General features: G+C 42.6%; 1 protein-coding gene across 1 annotated transcript in view; it reads right to left on the bottom strand.

The window, feature by feature from the left end:
- The window catches only part of Txndc11 (thioredoxin domain containing 11), a 63,298-nt gene that overhangs the window by 33,348 nt on the left and 13,755 nt on the right, over positions 1 to 16,195 (bottom strand). Inside the window, exon 4 of the mRNA XM_051167348.1 lies at positions 13,712 to 13,841. Within this exon, the coding sequence (XP_051023305.1) occupies positions 13,712 to 13,841 (130 nt within the window). The remainder of the gene's footprint in view (positions 1 to 13,711; positions 13,842 to 16,195) is intronic.

Genomic DNA, 16,195 nt, shown 5'->3' with positions numbered 1-16,195 from the left:
AAACTCAAGGCCGTTTGCTTAGCCTACTCCTCTAAGCTTAGCACAGAATGGCCCTTCAATATGCCAAGCCAGTTAGCTGTTTCCCAGCATACATCTGCTTTGCTTGCTCTCTTTGATGGTGGCATGGCACCCTTGCCTGGCTTTGTTCTGTGGCAATCACACCTGTCTAAAGAGCCTAGCAGTTGTGAGACCCTTGAGGAAAGAATGACGGGGCTAGAGTCAGAAGTCTTAAGCTCTCGCCTAAGCTCCAGGAGCTGAGCCGTGGTCCTGGTGTGACCTTCATGTAAGTGGTGGTTTCATGCTGGCAGCAGGGCCAATACTTCACATAGTAGCAGTAAAGGCAAAGCCTGCAACCCTAAGGCACTAGTCTGATATAGACAAGCTCTTTTTAGTCCTAACATCCTCAGCACCATGCTTTTAGTAGGTAACTGGAGAGAGAGATCCTTGGAACAAAACTGGATTCAAATATTTAAAACTAGCGTTAACCAGTCATGGTGGCTCAAGCCTGTAATTCCAGCCTTCACAAAACCGAAACAGTAGGCCAGCCTGTTCTATATAGTGAGTTCTGGGGCCAGCCAGGGTTACACAGTGAGACCTTGTCACAATAAGTAAAAATAAATTTAAAAAGCAAAGAAATGGTCCAGCATGGTGGGTACTTGGCAGGTAAGAACAGGAGGATAAAGAGTTCCAAGCTATGAGCTGGGCGTGGTGGCGCACGCCTTTAATCCCAGCACTTGGGAGGCAGAGGCAGGCGGATCGCTGTGAGTTCGAGGCCAGCCTGGTCTACAAAGCGAGTCCAGGACAGCCAAGGCTACACAGAGAAACCCTGTCTCGGAAAAAAAAAAAAAACAAAAAACCAAAAAACCAAAAAACCCCAAGAGTTCCAAGTTATTACATATGAGTTTGAGGCCAACCTGGGCTGCAGGAAATCCTGTTTCAGACAACAAAAAAGCACCCCCCCCCTGCAAAAAAAATAAGTATATGGCACAAAAGAGGACATTTCTGGCCGGGCGTGGTGGCGCATGCCTTTAATCCCAGCACTCGGGAGGCAGAGGCAGGCGGATCGCTGTGAGTTCGAAGCCAGCCTGGTCTACAAAGTGAGTCCAGGATGGCCAAGGCTACACGGAGAAACCCTGTCTCGAAAAACCAAAAAAAAAAAAAAAAGAGGACATTTCTGAACTATACTGAATTCTTCTTTTCAATCTAAACTATCTGGTTAACTCTTTAGATTCAATTAACCCAACTAGTCTTCAGTCTTAAAAAACAAAACAAAAAACTGAGGTGAAATGTTTAATCCTAACATCTAGAAAAAACTGGCAGTCAGTTTCTCAAACTAAAGAAATAAAAAAGCTGTTTTTTCATTCATTTGCAGTGCTGGGGATGGAACCCAAGACATCCGACGTGGCTAAAGACACACTCTTCTATGCAACCTCAGCCCCAGCACAAATGCAAACACTAGAAACTAAATGCCTTTTGTCCGGCTCCATATGCGAGCCAGCCCACAATGGACTCACAACACAGCACATTTGCCATCTTAAGGTTTCTAGACATTCCATAACAGAATAAGCTTTCCTACCAACAACAAAAGACAAAAACTTCAGGAATTCTAGGAACTGTTAATATTGCACAAAAATAGAAACTAATATGACACATTTAAACTTCTTTCTGATCACTCTCCTAAACTGAAGCCAATAGAGTGATATAGTTCTAAATATTAATAAATAAATGCTTCATGTGAGTTTTGTTTCTCTTTCCACATCATATTAACTTAGGTAGGTTCATGGAAAGGAACATGTATACTATAATCCATAGATATGTATTTATCCATTCCATGCATGCATGCAGTTGCAGGTACAAAATAAAAGTGAACAAACACGTACACAAATGAATACAAATTCTGATTCTTCAAGGAAAATCCAAATTAAATCCTTTTTTCCCCTTCAACTGTAATTAATTATATTTGTTTGTGAGTGTTGGCATGTGCCATGGAAATGTTTGGGTCAGAAGACAGTAGTTAGGAGTCAGTTCTCTCCTTTGCTATGTAGGTGCTGGAGATCAAATTCAGGTTGTTAGGCTTGGGAACAAGTGCCTTTACCCACTGAACAGTCTTTACTGCCTTCCATGTTATTCAGTCTTTGAAAATGAAAAGCACCTGGACCATTTGCGGTGCCCTTTGAGAGCATTTAAGTATAAAGTTTACTCTCACTGTGGCAATTTTTAGTTTTTTGCCAGTGGTGGGGACTGAAACCCAGGGCTTTTATGTGTGCTAGGCTAATCCTCTAACTCTCAGCCCTACTGCTACCACATATAGAGTGTGGATGAAGAAGCTGTTGTCTTCAGAGGAACTGGCATTGAAACTGTCAAGTAGACTCTGAGCAAGTAAATTCACCAAAAAGCACAATGCAGAACAGAGAAAAATCATTTTCGTTCTTCATTGTCAAAGGTATGAAGAACAGAAGCTTCTTCATACTGATTGTACAAGATGATTAAAAGTTGTACAAACTGTAAAATACTATCTTTTAAAAAATATTTAATTTTAATTTATGTGCGTTGGTGTGCGAGTGTCAAATTTTGGAGTTACAGACAGTTGTGAGCTGCCATGTGGGTGCTGGGAATTGAACCTGGGTCCTTTGGAAGAGCAGGCAGTGCTCTTAACCACTGAGCCATCTCTCCAGCCCCAAAATACTATCTTTTTAAAACACAACCGGTGGGACTGGAGAGACAGCTCAGCAGTTAAGAGCATATATATGAAGCTGCTAACCTGCACTTCCTGTCTACTCAGATAATTAATTTTATTCCTTCTCAAGTCTCTGATGGGGTTGAAGGCCAGACAATTTAGTTTTACAATTAAGCTTAGTTGTTTAGGAGTTAAGATGTTTTTAGGTCTAGATAGATGTTTTAAGTTGTTAAAGATGAGATATCAATGGATATTGATTTACGTCCAGAATTTTAGAAGCACCAAGATAGGAAAATTTTTGTTTTGTTTTGTTTTTTGATTTTTCGAGAAAGTGTTTCTCTGTGTAGTCTTGGCTGTCCTAGACTCACTTTGTAGACCAGGCTGGCCTTGAACTCACAGCGAGTCGCCTGCCTCTGCCTCCCAAGTGCTGGGATTAAAGGTGTGTGCCACCATGCCTGGCGTGACACATACCTTTAATCTCAGCACTTGGGAGGCAGAGGCAGGTGGATCTGTTTGAGTTCAAGGCCAGCCTGTACTACAAAGTGAGTTCAGGACAGCTAAGGCTACACAGAGACACCCTGTCTTTAAAAAGAAAAAGAAAAAAGCTCTGAGTAAAAACAATGGTATATCTCCACACAGACTTTACTAGACCCGAGCCTCTATGTGCTCAGCTGCAAACACATCTATGAGCTTGCAGCAGACAACTCTAACCTTGTATTTAATGCCCTCACAGATCCCCTCTGGAGAGGGTAGATGAAAGACCTGGGCCAACCTGGCACTGGGCAGCAGACACTAGGCTTAGATTCTGTCATCTCTTATTTCCAGAGGCTTAACCAGCTCTCCAGGAAACAAGCCAACTGCCTGTTTCTTTCTTTTTTGGTGTTTTGTTTTGTAAGAAAGGGTTTCTCTGTGTAGCATTGGCTGTTCTAAAACTCGCTCTGTAGACTAGCCTGGCCTCAAATCACAGAGATCTGCCTCCTGAGTGTGGGATTAAAGGTGTGTGCCACCACCACCTGACTACTGCTTATTTCTTATTCAGCCAACAACTGGCAGTGTCATTTGGAGACACAACAGGGGCAGAACAGCCCTGAAACCTCATCTCCCACTGTCATTTTTCCTTGGCCCAAATGTGGTTCAGCATTTCCACTCAGTCCCTCCAGATGCCCAGATGCCACAGATGCCACACGACACCACCAAACACCAAGCCAAAAAGGATGATGCAGTAGGTCCTGTAGAATTCCAGCCTGGCTGCAAGTGAAGGAGAGGAAGATCTCCAAAAGTTGAAGTGTTACAGCTCTTTTGCTTTGCAGGATATTGTAGCAGCGGGGTGGGGCCAGCTCAGCAGCCAGTGCCAGGTCAGGCAACAGCGGGAATTTGGGCTCCAAGAGGCTGGGCAGCACAGCAGCAGGAGCCTGACTAGGCAGGTGGGTCCCAGGGCCAAGGACTAATGCTTGGGGGCGGGGAGCTCCCCAAAAGGGTTATAGCTCAGTGAATTCAGCCACTCTCAAACAATCTTTGGTGAAATGGCTTGTGCTGCTTTATTTGAGGTGGACAGGGACTATATAAACCTTGGTCAGTGGCAAGAGTATTTGGGGGTGAATGTAGTAATCCACTAGCTGAGACTAGGATGCTCTATTTGCATGGGAGGAATTCCAGGTGCTGGGCTATGTAACTGACTACCTGCGACCACCTGCTCCAAGGCAGCATGGAAAACAGGGAGGAAGCTGTCCCACTCCGGTCTGTCTCATGATGAGATTTTAAATCTCAAGTTTGAGATTTTTTTAGGGTCTGAACACGCTCCACTTCACCATCCCATGCCAGTTCCTCTGGTGGCACGGTCTGCAAGCTCCACAGTTGGGGGCTCTGTATTTTCCAGTTTCCTCAGGTCTTGTCTGGTCAGATCACACAAGCTTCATTTTGTTTCGGTTCCTGTTCGAATATCTTTTCCTAGTGAAGACTTCCTGTCTTCTAAAATAGCTGTCCCCAGATCACTGCTCTCACTTCATGGCACTTATGATCTGAACTTGCCTCATTCCCTAGGGCTGTCCTGACAAATTACTACAAATAATTGGCTCAGTCCCACAGCAATCATTCTCCCTTCTCTCTGGAGAACTGGGTCTTGGGGTGTGCGGGGTGGGGGTAGGGTGAGTTATCTTTCTTGCTTCTTCCATTTCACAAAGGTCCAGGCCTGCCCTGCTTTGAGGCTGCAGTACTCCAGTGCTGGCCCCAGCCTTAACAGTCCTCCTCTAAGCCAGCTGTTCCAACAACACACCAGTCACTGGATTTAGGATTTCATCCCAAATTCTGAGTGATTTATTCATAAAACCTTTGATAAATTACATCTGCAAAATTTCTCTCTCTCCTTCCCTCCCTTCCTGCCCACACCTTCCCAGGCAGGGTCTCTCCAAGTAGCCTTGGCTGTCCTGAAACTTGCTATAAAAGAGCCACTGCCTCTATCTCCCAAGTGCTGGGATTAAAGGTGCACGCCACCACGCCTGGCTGCAAAGACCCCACTGTTAAATAAGGATGTATTCTAAAGTTCACACAGACATGTAGAGCAGGACACTAATCAGACTAGTACTTCCTGTTTGTTTTCTGAAGCTTGCTTCCTGTTGAGGAAACAGGCACTATTTGCAGATGGCACACACCCTCTAGTGGCCTTATGAACAATTATCTTACTGCACTTTTTTTTGTTTTGTTTTTTGAGACAAGGTTTCCCTGTGCAGTCTTGGCTGTCCTGGACTCCCTTTGTGGACCAGGCTGGCCTTGAACTAAGAGATCCTCTTGCCTCTGCCTCCCTGAGCTGGGATTACAAGTGTGTGTCACTGTGCCCAGCTCTTGCTGTGCTTTTAAAAAAAAAAATCCTGTTCCCTACTTTCTTTTTTAGACTACATGTATGTATGTGATCCACTGATCCTTTTAACCTCTGCGACATCTCTCCAGCTACCTTACAGTGCTTTTACTCACTGGCACTTGAACCATTTCTGCCTTGATGTTAATTCACTTTAAAACTACCTTATTTATAGTGGTATAAAACTATGAACTGACAAAAATCCTACTTAACACTCAGACAGATTTGTGGCTAAAAACAATATATTAGGGGCTGGGCATTCATGTTTTTCTGCAAAATCTCAGGTTTTCTCTCAACTAAAACACACACTCCTGAAGATGCCTAGGCCTTTTTTTCATCCTGCTTAATTTTAAAACAACTTAGTTTGTCAAACTGTTAAGAATAAAGACATATGCTAAATAATTCACCTTAGGTAAATTACAGTAATCCACAAAAAGGCTTAGAAAGTATTTTGTAACAAATACAAGGTAAAAGTTCTAAATAATAAAACTGCTGGCATTTTGTAGGTATCTTGTAAGGTAAAATCAGATGATTTTGGCCATGAGATTTAAAGATAAAGCACTTGATATGAAAGCCACCAATACTGGAGAGATGATCCTTAAAAACAAACTTTCATCATCATCAGTCCTAGTCCTTCTTCAATCTACTTCAAGGCCACAGAGATAACTATGACCCACATTCTCTTTGACTATGTTGTCCATAGTAATAAACTACATCCTCCTGCGTATAAGCAAACAGGCAGGAAGAACCGTCTGAGAATAAAGTAGGAGTAACTGCAGGAAGCACAATCTACCATGCTTGTAGGACATGACTTAAAGCGCTCGTCTTTCTCTGTTGTGTCCCTGGGAAAGCTCACTGCAGTTTCTGCCAATGCTCATGAGGCTTAAGCTTGGATTATACTAGTGCTTATCTAGGAAGAAAATCGTAGATCTTACCACCTTAATCTTGTGATTATCAAATACAGACCATTCTCCATTCTGCAGAATAAGTACTGACAACAAAGTAACCAGAAATAGCAACCTACTGTTGTAAAATGCACTGAGAGCTATGCTCTTGTCTTTTATTGTTATTTCTTTGAGCCTTTCATAAAAAAACAAATAAAATTATAGCCAAATTCTGTCATGAAAGCGTTTTGAGAGATGGGGTTTCTTTGTTACACAGAGCCCTGGATGGCCTCAAACTCACAGAGATCCTCTTACCTCTGAAAGGAGTTTTTAAGTGACATAAAGAAACTATTGCCAGTGATGGTGGCACATGCCTTTAATCCCAGCACTGGGGAGGCAGAGGCAGGAGGATTTCTGTGATTTTGAGGCCAGCCTGGTCTATATAGTAAGCTCCAGGACAGCCAGGACTACACAGAGAAACTCCATCTCAAAAAAACAAACTAAAGAACAAACATTAAATAACTGAAGTTTTAAATTAACAAACAGATACTAAATTTTCAGTTCAGGGCCCTCAAACATTACTTTGGGGAATGAAAGAGGATAATAAAGACCTCGAGGAATTGGAGGACTCAGGCTACAGTTCAGACCTCACCCAGGTAGTCAAGTCCTCTGTATACCTTGATTTCCTTTTGTTGCTGTTTTGAAACAGGCTCTCTCTTCATAATCCTGGCTGTCCTAGAACTCACGATGCAGACTAGGCTGGCCTCGAGCTCAGAGATCTGCCTGACTCTGTCTCCTGAGTGCTGGGATCCAAGGCATGCACCACCATGCCTGGCTTACCCTGGTTTCTTGGTTTGTACAGAGGATCTATTTTACAAATATACCTATAGTAGTCATAAGCCAATCAACAAAATCTGCCAGTATGACATATCTTTTAAGTATTACAAACATAAATAATTATCTCAACAGGGACTGGAGAAAGGGTTCATGAATTAAGAGCATGACTGCTTTTCCAGAGAAACCAGGTTTGATTTACAACATGGTAGCTCACAAAAATCTGTAATTCCAGCCCCAGCCTCTTTTGGCCTGTACAAGTATTGCCTACACACAGTACACAGACATACATGCAGGAAAAAGACTCATATACATAAAAAAAGAAGTGTAACAAAGGTCACAAACACATAAAAGCCATTTAGGCCATGTTTAAGACATTAGAAATCTTTAAAATTCAAGTCCCATCTGGGTAACACTCATTTGAAACAAACGTTTTAAAGGAGACCAAGTTATTCTATATCACTCTATTACATAAGCTCTCTCCTAAGAGGAACGGCATCAGCACACTGGTGAGCTTGACAGGAGCTCCATGTCAATACTTGGAGCACGATCTTTCAAAGTATCACTGAAATGCAACTACAAAGGCTGCAAGAGTCAGACACCAGGAATTTGCACACCTTTCTCTTTCCTACAAATACACACTGATGCAATAAATAAAAAAAAACTTGTAACTTACATCTCTGAGTTAGCTTTCAAAGACAATGCCTTCAAACTACTTTCTTGTGTGATCCTAGTTATAGGAGGTGTTGAGGGAGGAATCATTTAAGGCCAGGAGTTCCGAGCCAGTCTGGGCAACATAGACCACCATCTCAAAAACATGCAGACAAAATAAAACTTCCTTGACCAGAAATGTGTGCACCATCTGACGAACTCATTGCAACCTTTAAACACCACTGAGGGCATCAGTATCAGAGGGATTACATAGCCAAATAATTACATTTAGAGAAAAATAGAGCTTAGGTATTAGACTTGATAAAGCCAGCTGAGTCCTTCGCCTGCGTCATCTGCCCTGTAAGAAATTATGCAGGCTGAAAGAACCACAGGACAAAGCATTTGTTCTACAAAACTCTCATCCTCAGACATCCATATGTGCACACTTCAAGCTTTTGCCTTCAAACACACTAGTGTGTGATAAACACACACACATACACACACACACCAATAAACTTTGTTGTTTGGTTTTTTGAGACAGGGTCACACTGTGCAGCCCTGGCTAGCTTGGAACTCAATAGATTAACCAGGTAAGGCTTGAACTCAAAAAAATTCACCTGCCTGTACCTCTCAACTGCTGGGAATAAGCCCATGGCCACCAGTGTCCAGCTTTAATCATAACTCTTTCTTTCTTTTTGTTTTTCAAGGCAAGGTTTCTCTGTGTAGCTTTGGCTGTCCTGGACTTGCTTTGGAGACCAGGCTGGCCTTGAACTCACAGCGATCCACCTGCTTCTGCCTCCCGAGTGCTGGGATTAAAGGCCTGAGACACCAGGCCTGGACATAATACATTTTAAGAGAAAAAAATAATGCAGCAGAGTGCTGGAGATGTAACTTAGTTGGCAGAGTGCTTGCCTAAGGTCCAGAAGCCTTGGGCCAGTGCCCAGGCCAACACGTGTCAGGTGTGCTGATGCATGCCTATAAGCCCAGCGTCAGGGAGGTAGAAGCAATGAAGACCATAAATTCAAGGTCACCTTTGGTTACATAGAAAGTTTGAAGCCATCCTGGGGTAGAGTCAAACCCTGGCTTAAAATAAACAACAGAACCCAAATGAACAAAACCTTCCTCTAGGAGAGATGAAGACATGTCAGAGCTGCCTTCCACGCCCTTGTTGGGTGCAGAAGTGATCTGTCTTTGCCACATACGTACTGGAAGTTTCATAGAAGCTTGACGCTGTGTTGTTATGTTGTAGTTCATCTCTCATTTCTCTTCCTTTCCCTTTTAGAGGATCATGAGTAAAATTCTCAATAAGAAAAAATTGGGCAAAGTACTCTATAAATTTCCCAATAGGGCAAAATTGAAGGATGGCATATCACTTCTTAATAATGTTAATTTAAAAACATTTTCTTGTGAATAAGGAATTCCAGCATTATCAGTATGACATTTAAAGTCTTTACAGCAACCTCATGTCCAGAATTCTCCCCATAATATTTTTATTGATAAAATTTGTAAACAAAAACAAACAACAACAACAAAGAAAAACACTGATAAACTTTCCATTGATTGGGACAACATCCCAAAGATTTTTTTTCTTAATTTGTATTTGTTTATCTGTTTTTTGAGACAGTCTCACTGTGTAGATCACCCTGCCTCTGCCCTTTTGAGTACTGACCCACACCCCACTCTCATCCTAGACATTTGTCTTATCTAGATTATTTCTGTTTATAACTGAGAAAATAAAGGCTTAGCGAGAGTAAAGCATCAGACCAAGGCCACAAGGTTAGAGAGTAGCAGAGGTACTCTTTGATTCAAGCCTGACATCAGGTTTTTCAGTATTTTGGAGAACCAGCTCAGGTGACTCAGGTGCTACCTGCTGAGGCAGAAGAGTGCTGCGCGCCTGAGGCCAGCTTGGGCTGCTTGGCAGTTACTAGGACAGCAGGACTAACTACTAACCCTACTACCCAGACTACTTCAAAACCAAAACAAGAACACTGCCCCATCTCAAGTCCCAAAACAACTTGGGAGGTGAGGAAAAGGAACTGGCAGCTCAAGATCAGGCTGGGATATAGGACATCCTGTCTCAAAAAAGAGAATCTAGGCACTGGAGAGAAGATGGCTCAGCAGGGCTCAGAAGTTAAGAGCACTTGCTACTCTTGCAAAAGATCAGGGACTGGTCTCAGCACATCTGGCTCTAGTCCCAGAGAATCCAATGTGCTCTTCTGGCCTCCAAAGGTACTCACAAACAAGTAACACACACACAGACTCACACAAACACACACAACGAAAATATATTTCTAAAAACTATTTTAACCTGCATTGGGTGATGCACTTTTAATTCCAGTGCTCTGGAGGCAAAGGCCGATAGGTATCTGTGAGTTCCAGACCAGCCTGGTGGACATTGTGCGTTCCAGGTTAGCCAGGGCTATGCAGAAAGACCCTGTCTCAAAAGAAAAGAAAATAGGGCCAGGCATAGTGGTGCATGCCTTTAATCCCAGCATTCGGGAGGCAGAGGCAGGTGGATCTTTATGAGTTCAAGGACAACCTGGTCTACAAAGGGAGTCCAGGACAGCCAAGGCTACACAGAGAAACCCTGTCTCCAAAAAATAAAAAAAAAAAAAAAAAAAAAAAAAAGAAGAAAGAAAAGAATTAAAAATTATTTAAATAGACGGAAGTGGTGATCCGTGCCTGTAATTCCAGCACTCAAGGAGACCTGGTCTATAGAGTGAGTTCCAGGATAGCCAAGGCTACACAGAGAAACCCTGTCTCGAAAAACCAAAAAAAAAAAAAAAAAAAAAAAAAAAAAAAAAGTTATATAAATCAAAGGTTTAGGGTTTTTGGATTTTGTGTTTCTGTTTTTAAGATATGTATGCTTTGGTGGCTTAAAGTCACTATATAGAGCAGGTTGGACTCAAACTCAGAGATCTGCTTGCCTCTGTCTCACAAGTGCTAGGATTGAAAGTGTGCACCACCATGCCAAGTCCAAGGTTATTTTTCTTTTTGTTTGTTTGTATGTTTATTTTTTGAGACAGGGTGTCACTGTATAGTTCTAGCTCACCTGGAACCCACTTTGTAGACTAGTCTGGGCTCGAACTCAGAGATCTGTGAGTTGCCTCTGCTTCTGCCTCCTGAATACAACCCAAGGTTCTTATAACAATAATTTAAGAGGCACTGAAGCTGGCAATGGGGCCACAGAAAAAAAACTATGCTAGTAAATAAAAATATTTTCTGTTAAAAAAGACTTTGACTACAGAGTTCTAGGACAGCCAGGGCTACACAGAGAAACCCTTACCTAGAAAAAACAAAAGCCAAAAAATTGGTTAATAAAACAGAAAGGAATATATTTGCTGTTTTTTTTTAATTAGTAAAGATTTATTTTAGGGGCTAGAGAGGTATAGCTCAGTGTTGTTGGAACCTGCTGTTAAGGTCAAAGTCTGGCAATACTGGAAAAATGAGCTCGGTGCTAAAATGATGGACTCCCTTCCTCAATTGGGTTGCCACCTCTTTGCCTGGTCTGGGGAAAGCCCAGATCTTCTAAAGGAGTCTCACAGCCCTCAGGGAAATTACAGGCCCAACCCTTTCCCGATTAGAAACCTGTTCAGTGTGTACCTGGGGATTCCTGGAAATTACACCCTCCCCATGCTAATGAGATGTCTTGGTACCTTAGCTTCCAACCAATGACCTTTTCCCATACTTCTAACCATACCTGGAGTTCTTCCCCGCCCCCATAGGATAATTAAGTACTTCATTCCCCTTCTTATAATAGGACTGTGCTGCCGCATGTAAATGAAGTACCCTGGCACCCCTAGCCCCAGCAAATCAAACACATTCACCCCGAAAACCCTCCCACTGCCCAAGGTTTATAATGTTATAATGATTCATGAAATAAATCCTCACTCTCTCACTCCATTCCTCCACCATGACTGTCTGAGGCTAGGAAAAGAAGGGCCCCCTCCTCCCTGAAGCTGCTGGACCCTGGTGCTTGGCTGCTGGCCAAGCTGCCACAGCTTCTTCAGTTACCAATGAAGCCCACACAGCCACTGACCACAATGGAGCAGCCACAGGACCTGCATTCCAGCTGTGAGCCGACCAAGCACAGGCTTCTGCCTGCACCCTCTGCTCTTATAGCCTCGGCTTAACCAAAAGGTTGTAACACTTTAGTATCACAACTGTCTTTGGAACTCCCATTTCTGCTGCCATCTGGTACAGGCAATCTCATCAAAAAGAGCTAGTGGAAAAACTCAGTGAGATAGGGAGTCTTGCACAGAGACCTGGCTTTGTGTGCTCTAGCCATTCATGAAGGACGTATAGAATCTGGGATCCCGAGGTTCCATCCGTTCCTGCCTGGAAGCTGGCTCCGACGGCTTGGACCGTCCAGTGAGAGAAGCATGTACTTAGCAGCAGGAAATACAGAACAACCATGGTTAAGAACACTGGGTCCCAGCACCATATGGCAGATAACAACTATCTATGATTCCAGTCTCAGGGTATCCAACAGCATTTTTGGTCTCCTGTGGGCACTAGGTACATACACATACACAAGCAGACAAAACACTCATACACACAAAAATAAACCTTTTTTTTTTTTTAGACAGGGTTTCTCTGTGTAGCCTTGGTTGTCCTGGACTCACTTTGTAGACCAGGCTGGCCTCGAACTCACAGCGATCCTCCTGCCTCTGCCTCCCGAGGCACAAGTGCTCTTAACCACTGAGCCATATCTCTAGCCCCATATTTGCAGTTTTATTGTTTGTTATAGATTTTTTTTCTTTTAGTTTGTTGTTGTTTTCTTTTCTTGATACAGGGTTTCTCTGTGCAGCCCTGACTGTTCAGGACCAGGCTGCCCTGGAACTCAGAGAGATCTGCCTGCCTCCACCTACAAAAGTGCTTGGATTAAAGGCATGAGCCACCACGTCCAGCTGTTTGTTTGTTTTGTTTTTTAATTTTTATTTATGTATTATTATGTATACAGTATTCCTGCCTGCATGTCCACCTGCAGGCCAGAAGAGGGCATCACATCACATTACAGATGGTTGTGAGCCACCATGTGGTTGCTGGAAATTGAACTCAGGACCTTTGGAAGAGCAGGTGGTGCTCTTAATCACTGAGCCATCTCTCCAGCCCCGTTTGTTTGTTTTTTAAAGCTAAACTAAAACTTAAAAGAATACCCGGTTGCCTCATTGTACAATATTATAGGGTCAAAAAGTATTCTTAGAAATGAGTAGCTGCATAGCAACTTTGAGTTATTTCCATATTCTAGTCAACTGTGTTTAACATGCCAAACAAAACAGGAACAAGAATCCCCAAGTACTCTAGTCTCTTAGTGCTCACCTGGCCAGCTGCCCACACAGTCAGCATCTCAAGGAGCACTCAGCTGGGCTTCTCTATGGTGTGATTTTTTTCATTATTTTGTCATTGTGGGATGGGGGGTATGAGCGTGTGAGTACAGCTGCCTGAGGAGACCAAAAGCATGGAATCCCCTGGACCTGAAGCTGGGTCAGGTTCAAGCCACCTGATGTGGGTGTGGGGATGAAACTTGGGTCTTTGAAAGGACAGTACATGCTCTAAACCCCTAAGCCAGCTCTCCAGCACCAATGTGATTTTTTAAATTGCTAAAATCCAGGATGCTTTTTTAAAAGTATGAAAATGTAATAATGAAACCTACTATCTTGTACAATTAATTACAAGTCTTATATACCAAAACAAAACAAAATAAACTAAAAAACAAAACAAAACAAAACAAAAAAAACACCCCACTTAATACAAACAATCTAGTCCACACTTTAAAAGGCCTCTGGAACAGGAGATAAGAAAGGTAAGTACCTCGTAGCTGGAGAGAAAATCTAGCAATTCTGATTGAGATGGGATGTAGAGAAGTGGTTTCATCACCCGGCGAACAAACCTCTCAATGTAAACAGCACGCATGGGGCCTTTGTATTCGATTGGTCCAAAACTAGTACCGAAAAGAGTAGTAATAATAATAAATTAATTAATTAAAAACAATACATCATGCATTAAACCTGTAATGTGTAACAAAAGATAGCAACACCACACTATGAAAAGATCTTTACTGTTTTAGCAGCTGGTCCAGAGGGAAGCAACCTGCTTTGCTCAGGAGGTGAACCGAGGATCAGTGTTTTAGGTGGGGAAGATACAAGCACAACTATGCGATCAATCTTAGTCCACTGTAAATTAAATTCATTCTATTCTCCAAAAGAAAAATTAGCTCCCATACTATTTCTACTAAAAAAAAAAAAAAGGGGGCCTTAGAAACTAACCACATAATAAAGAATTCTAGGATCTTTACTATAACATTGAAACTGTGAAATAAGAAACATTGGGCAGTTGATCTTTTGCCTACTAAAAATTATTAATATTCCCAAAGGCATTTACACAAAGGATCACAAAGCAAACCTGACATCTGTTAAAAGTATTACTACAACAGGAACAAAATGGCAAAGTTGAAGTCTTGTCCCTTATGGCTATGCTCTGGAATGCACAGGACTCTGATCCAGCTATCAAACAGAGTGACACCACCATTTAGAGATCCTCATGACCTACTCCGATTTTCACCTGGCTGCCTCAATATCCTCCCAGACTCATCGAAAGTCTCTCTAGTCTCTCTCAATGGCCTACAATATACACAAATGTTACTGATTGATAGGAGGCAGGGGTATGTGAAACTTAGCAATTCTGTAACCATTCTTTTCTCTACAGACACTGACATTAAGGTTACTGTTAACAGCAGGAATACAGAGCTCAGGAAAGAATTACTACACACCATGGTGTAACATAGTTATAAAAGCATGAGATAGCCAGGCATGGTGGCCTACATCTTTAATCTCAGCACTTGGGAGGCAGAGGCAGGTGGATCGCTGTGAGTTCAAGGCCAGCCTGGTCTACAAAGCAAGTCCAGGACAGCCAAGGCTACACAGAGAAACCCTGTCTCGAAAACCCAAAAAACAAAAAACAAAACAAAAAACCCCCAAAAAACATGAGAAATTCTTCAGTGTGCACTATAGAATATGACACCAAAAGAATAGAAGCATGGAAAAAAGTAAGCACAACATTCTACAAGCATAGCTGGCAGATAGGGGTAAGAACTCCACTAACTCAAGAGTCTGGGCATGGGGGCGCACACTGGAGCACACCTTTAATTCCAGCACTTGGGAAGCATAGGCAGGTAGGATAGTTTGAGGTCAGCCTGATCAACACAGTGAGTTCCAGGCCAACCAGGGTTACATAGAAAAAAATTTAATTAGAAAAAATTTTAATTACTACCATCATCACCAAACCTACTAATTGCCAACAAACTTTAATTTAAAGGGGAAAAAAAAATAAGGCCAGATTTGATAGTGCACACCTTTAATCCCTCAGGAATTGGAAGAATCAAGGTGATCCTTAGATATAGTTATATCTGTATCTATATCAAATTTGAGGCCAGCCTGGGCTACATTAGAACCTGTCTCAAACAAACATACTATGAATGAATGAATAAATGAATGAGAAATAAAAAATCAGGAAAGCATCTGATAACATATTTTGTCCAGCAAAAAGGCCAATCCACTCAGAAATCTCATCTATTCAAGGCCTCAGGCTTTGGTGAGTCTTCCTAGTAAACCATCAGTGTGGGATGAGCTGGTCTAGAGCACTAACAGGGTATGAGAACCCATTTCCACGTTCCAAACTCTATTTCATCAACTTTGGGGTGAACTGTTCCACAAAGCAGAAAGCCATCAGTTTAAGTAGCTACAAGATAAAGCATTACAGCAAATGAGAGCAACAGCAGCAACAAAGGACAACAGCAGTGTCTGCTGAGCTGTGAGACCCAGCTGGCATGCTTGTGAGCGCTGGAAGCAGGAAAAGCTTGTGATTGCCAGGAGTGCCCAGGAGCATTCAGCTGATGGAACCAATCATGTGTGTACACACATGTTTAAAACTGAGACCTACAGACTCAGAACATGGAAAGATATCTTTGGGGAGTTTCTGTGCTTCAGCACTGTTGTACCAACTGGATACTAAGTGACAAAATGAACAAAAAGGCATCTGAACTGACTTAGCCAAGTAAAGCAGCAGGCTAAGATGAAGGGTGGGCATGTCAAAGCCCTTATACAGAAAACAGAGTCCTGGGGCAGGTATCATATAGTGGCTGTGGTAGTTTAAAAGAAAACAGCCCCCATGGGCCAATAGGGAATGGCACTGTTAGGAGGCGTGGCTTTGTTGGAGGAGGTGAGTGACTAGGGTGTGGGCTTTGAAGTCTCAGAAGCTCAGGCCAGTTCTCTTCCTGCACACCGCCATGCCTCCCAT

Source organism: Acomys russatus, chromosome 25 (assembly GCF_903995435.1).
Source record: "Acomys russatus chromosome 25, mAcoRus1.1, whole genome shotgun sequence".
Classification (NCBI taxonomy): domain Eukaryota; kingdom Metazoa; phylum Chordata; class Mammalia; order Rodentia; family Muridae; genus Acomys; species Acomys russatus.
Note: the sequence above shows the minus strand (reverse complement) of the source record. Positions and strands in the feature narration are given on the sequence as shown.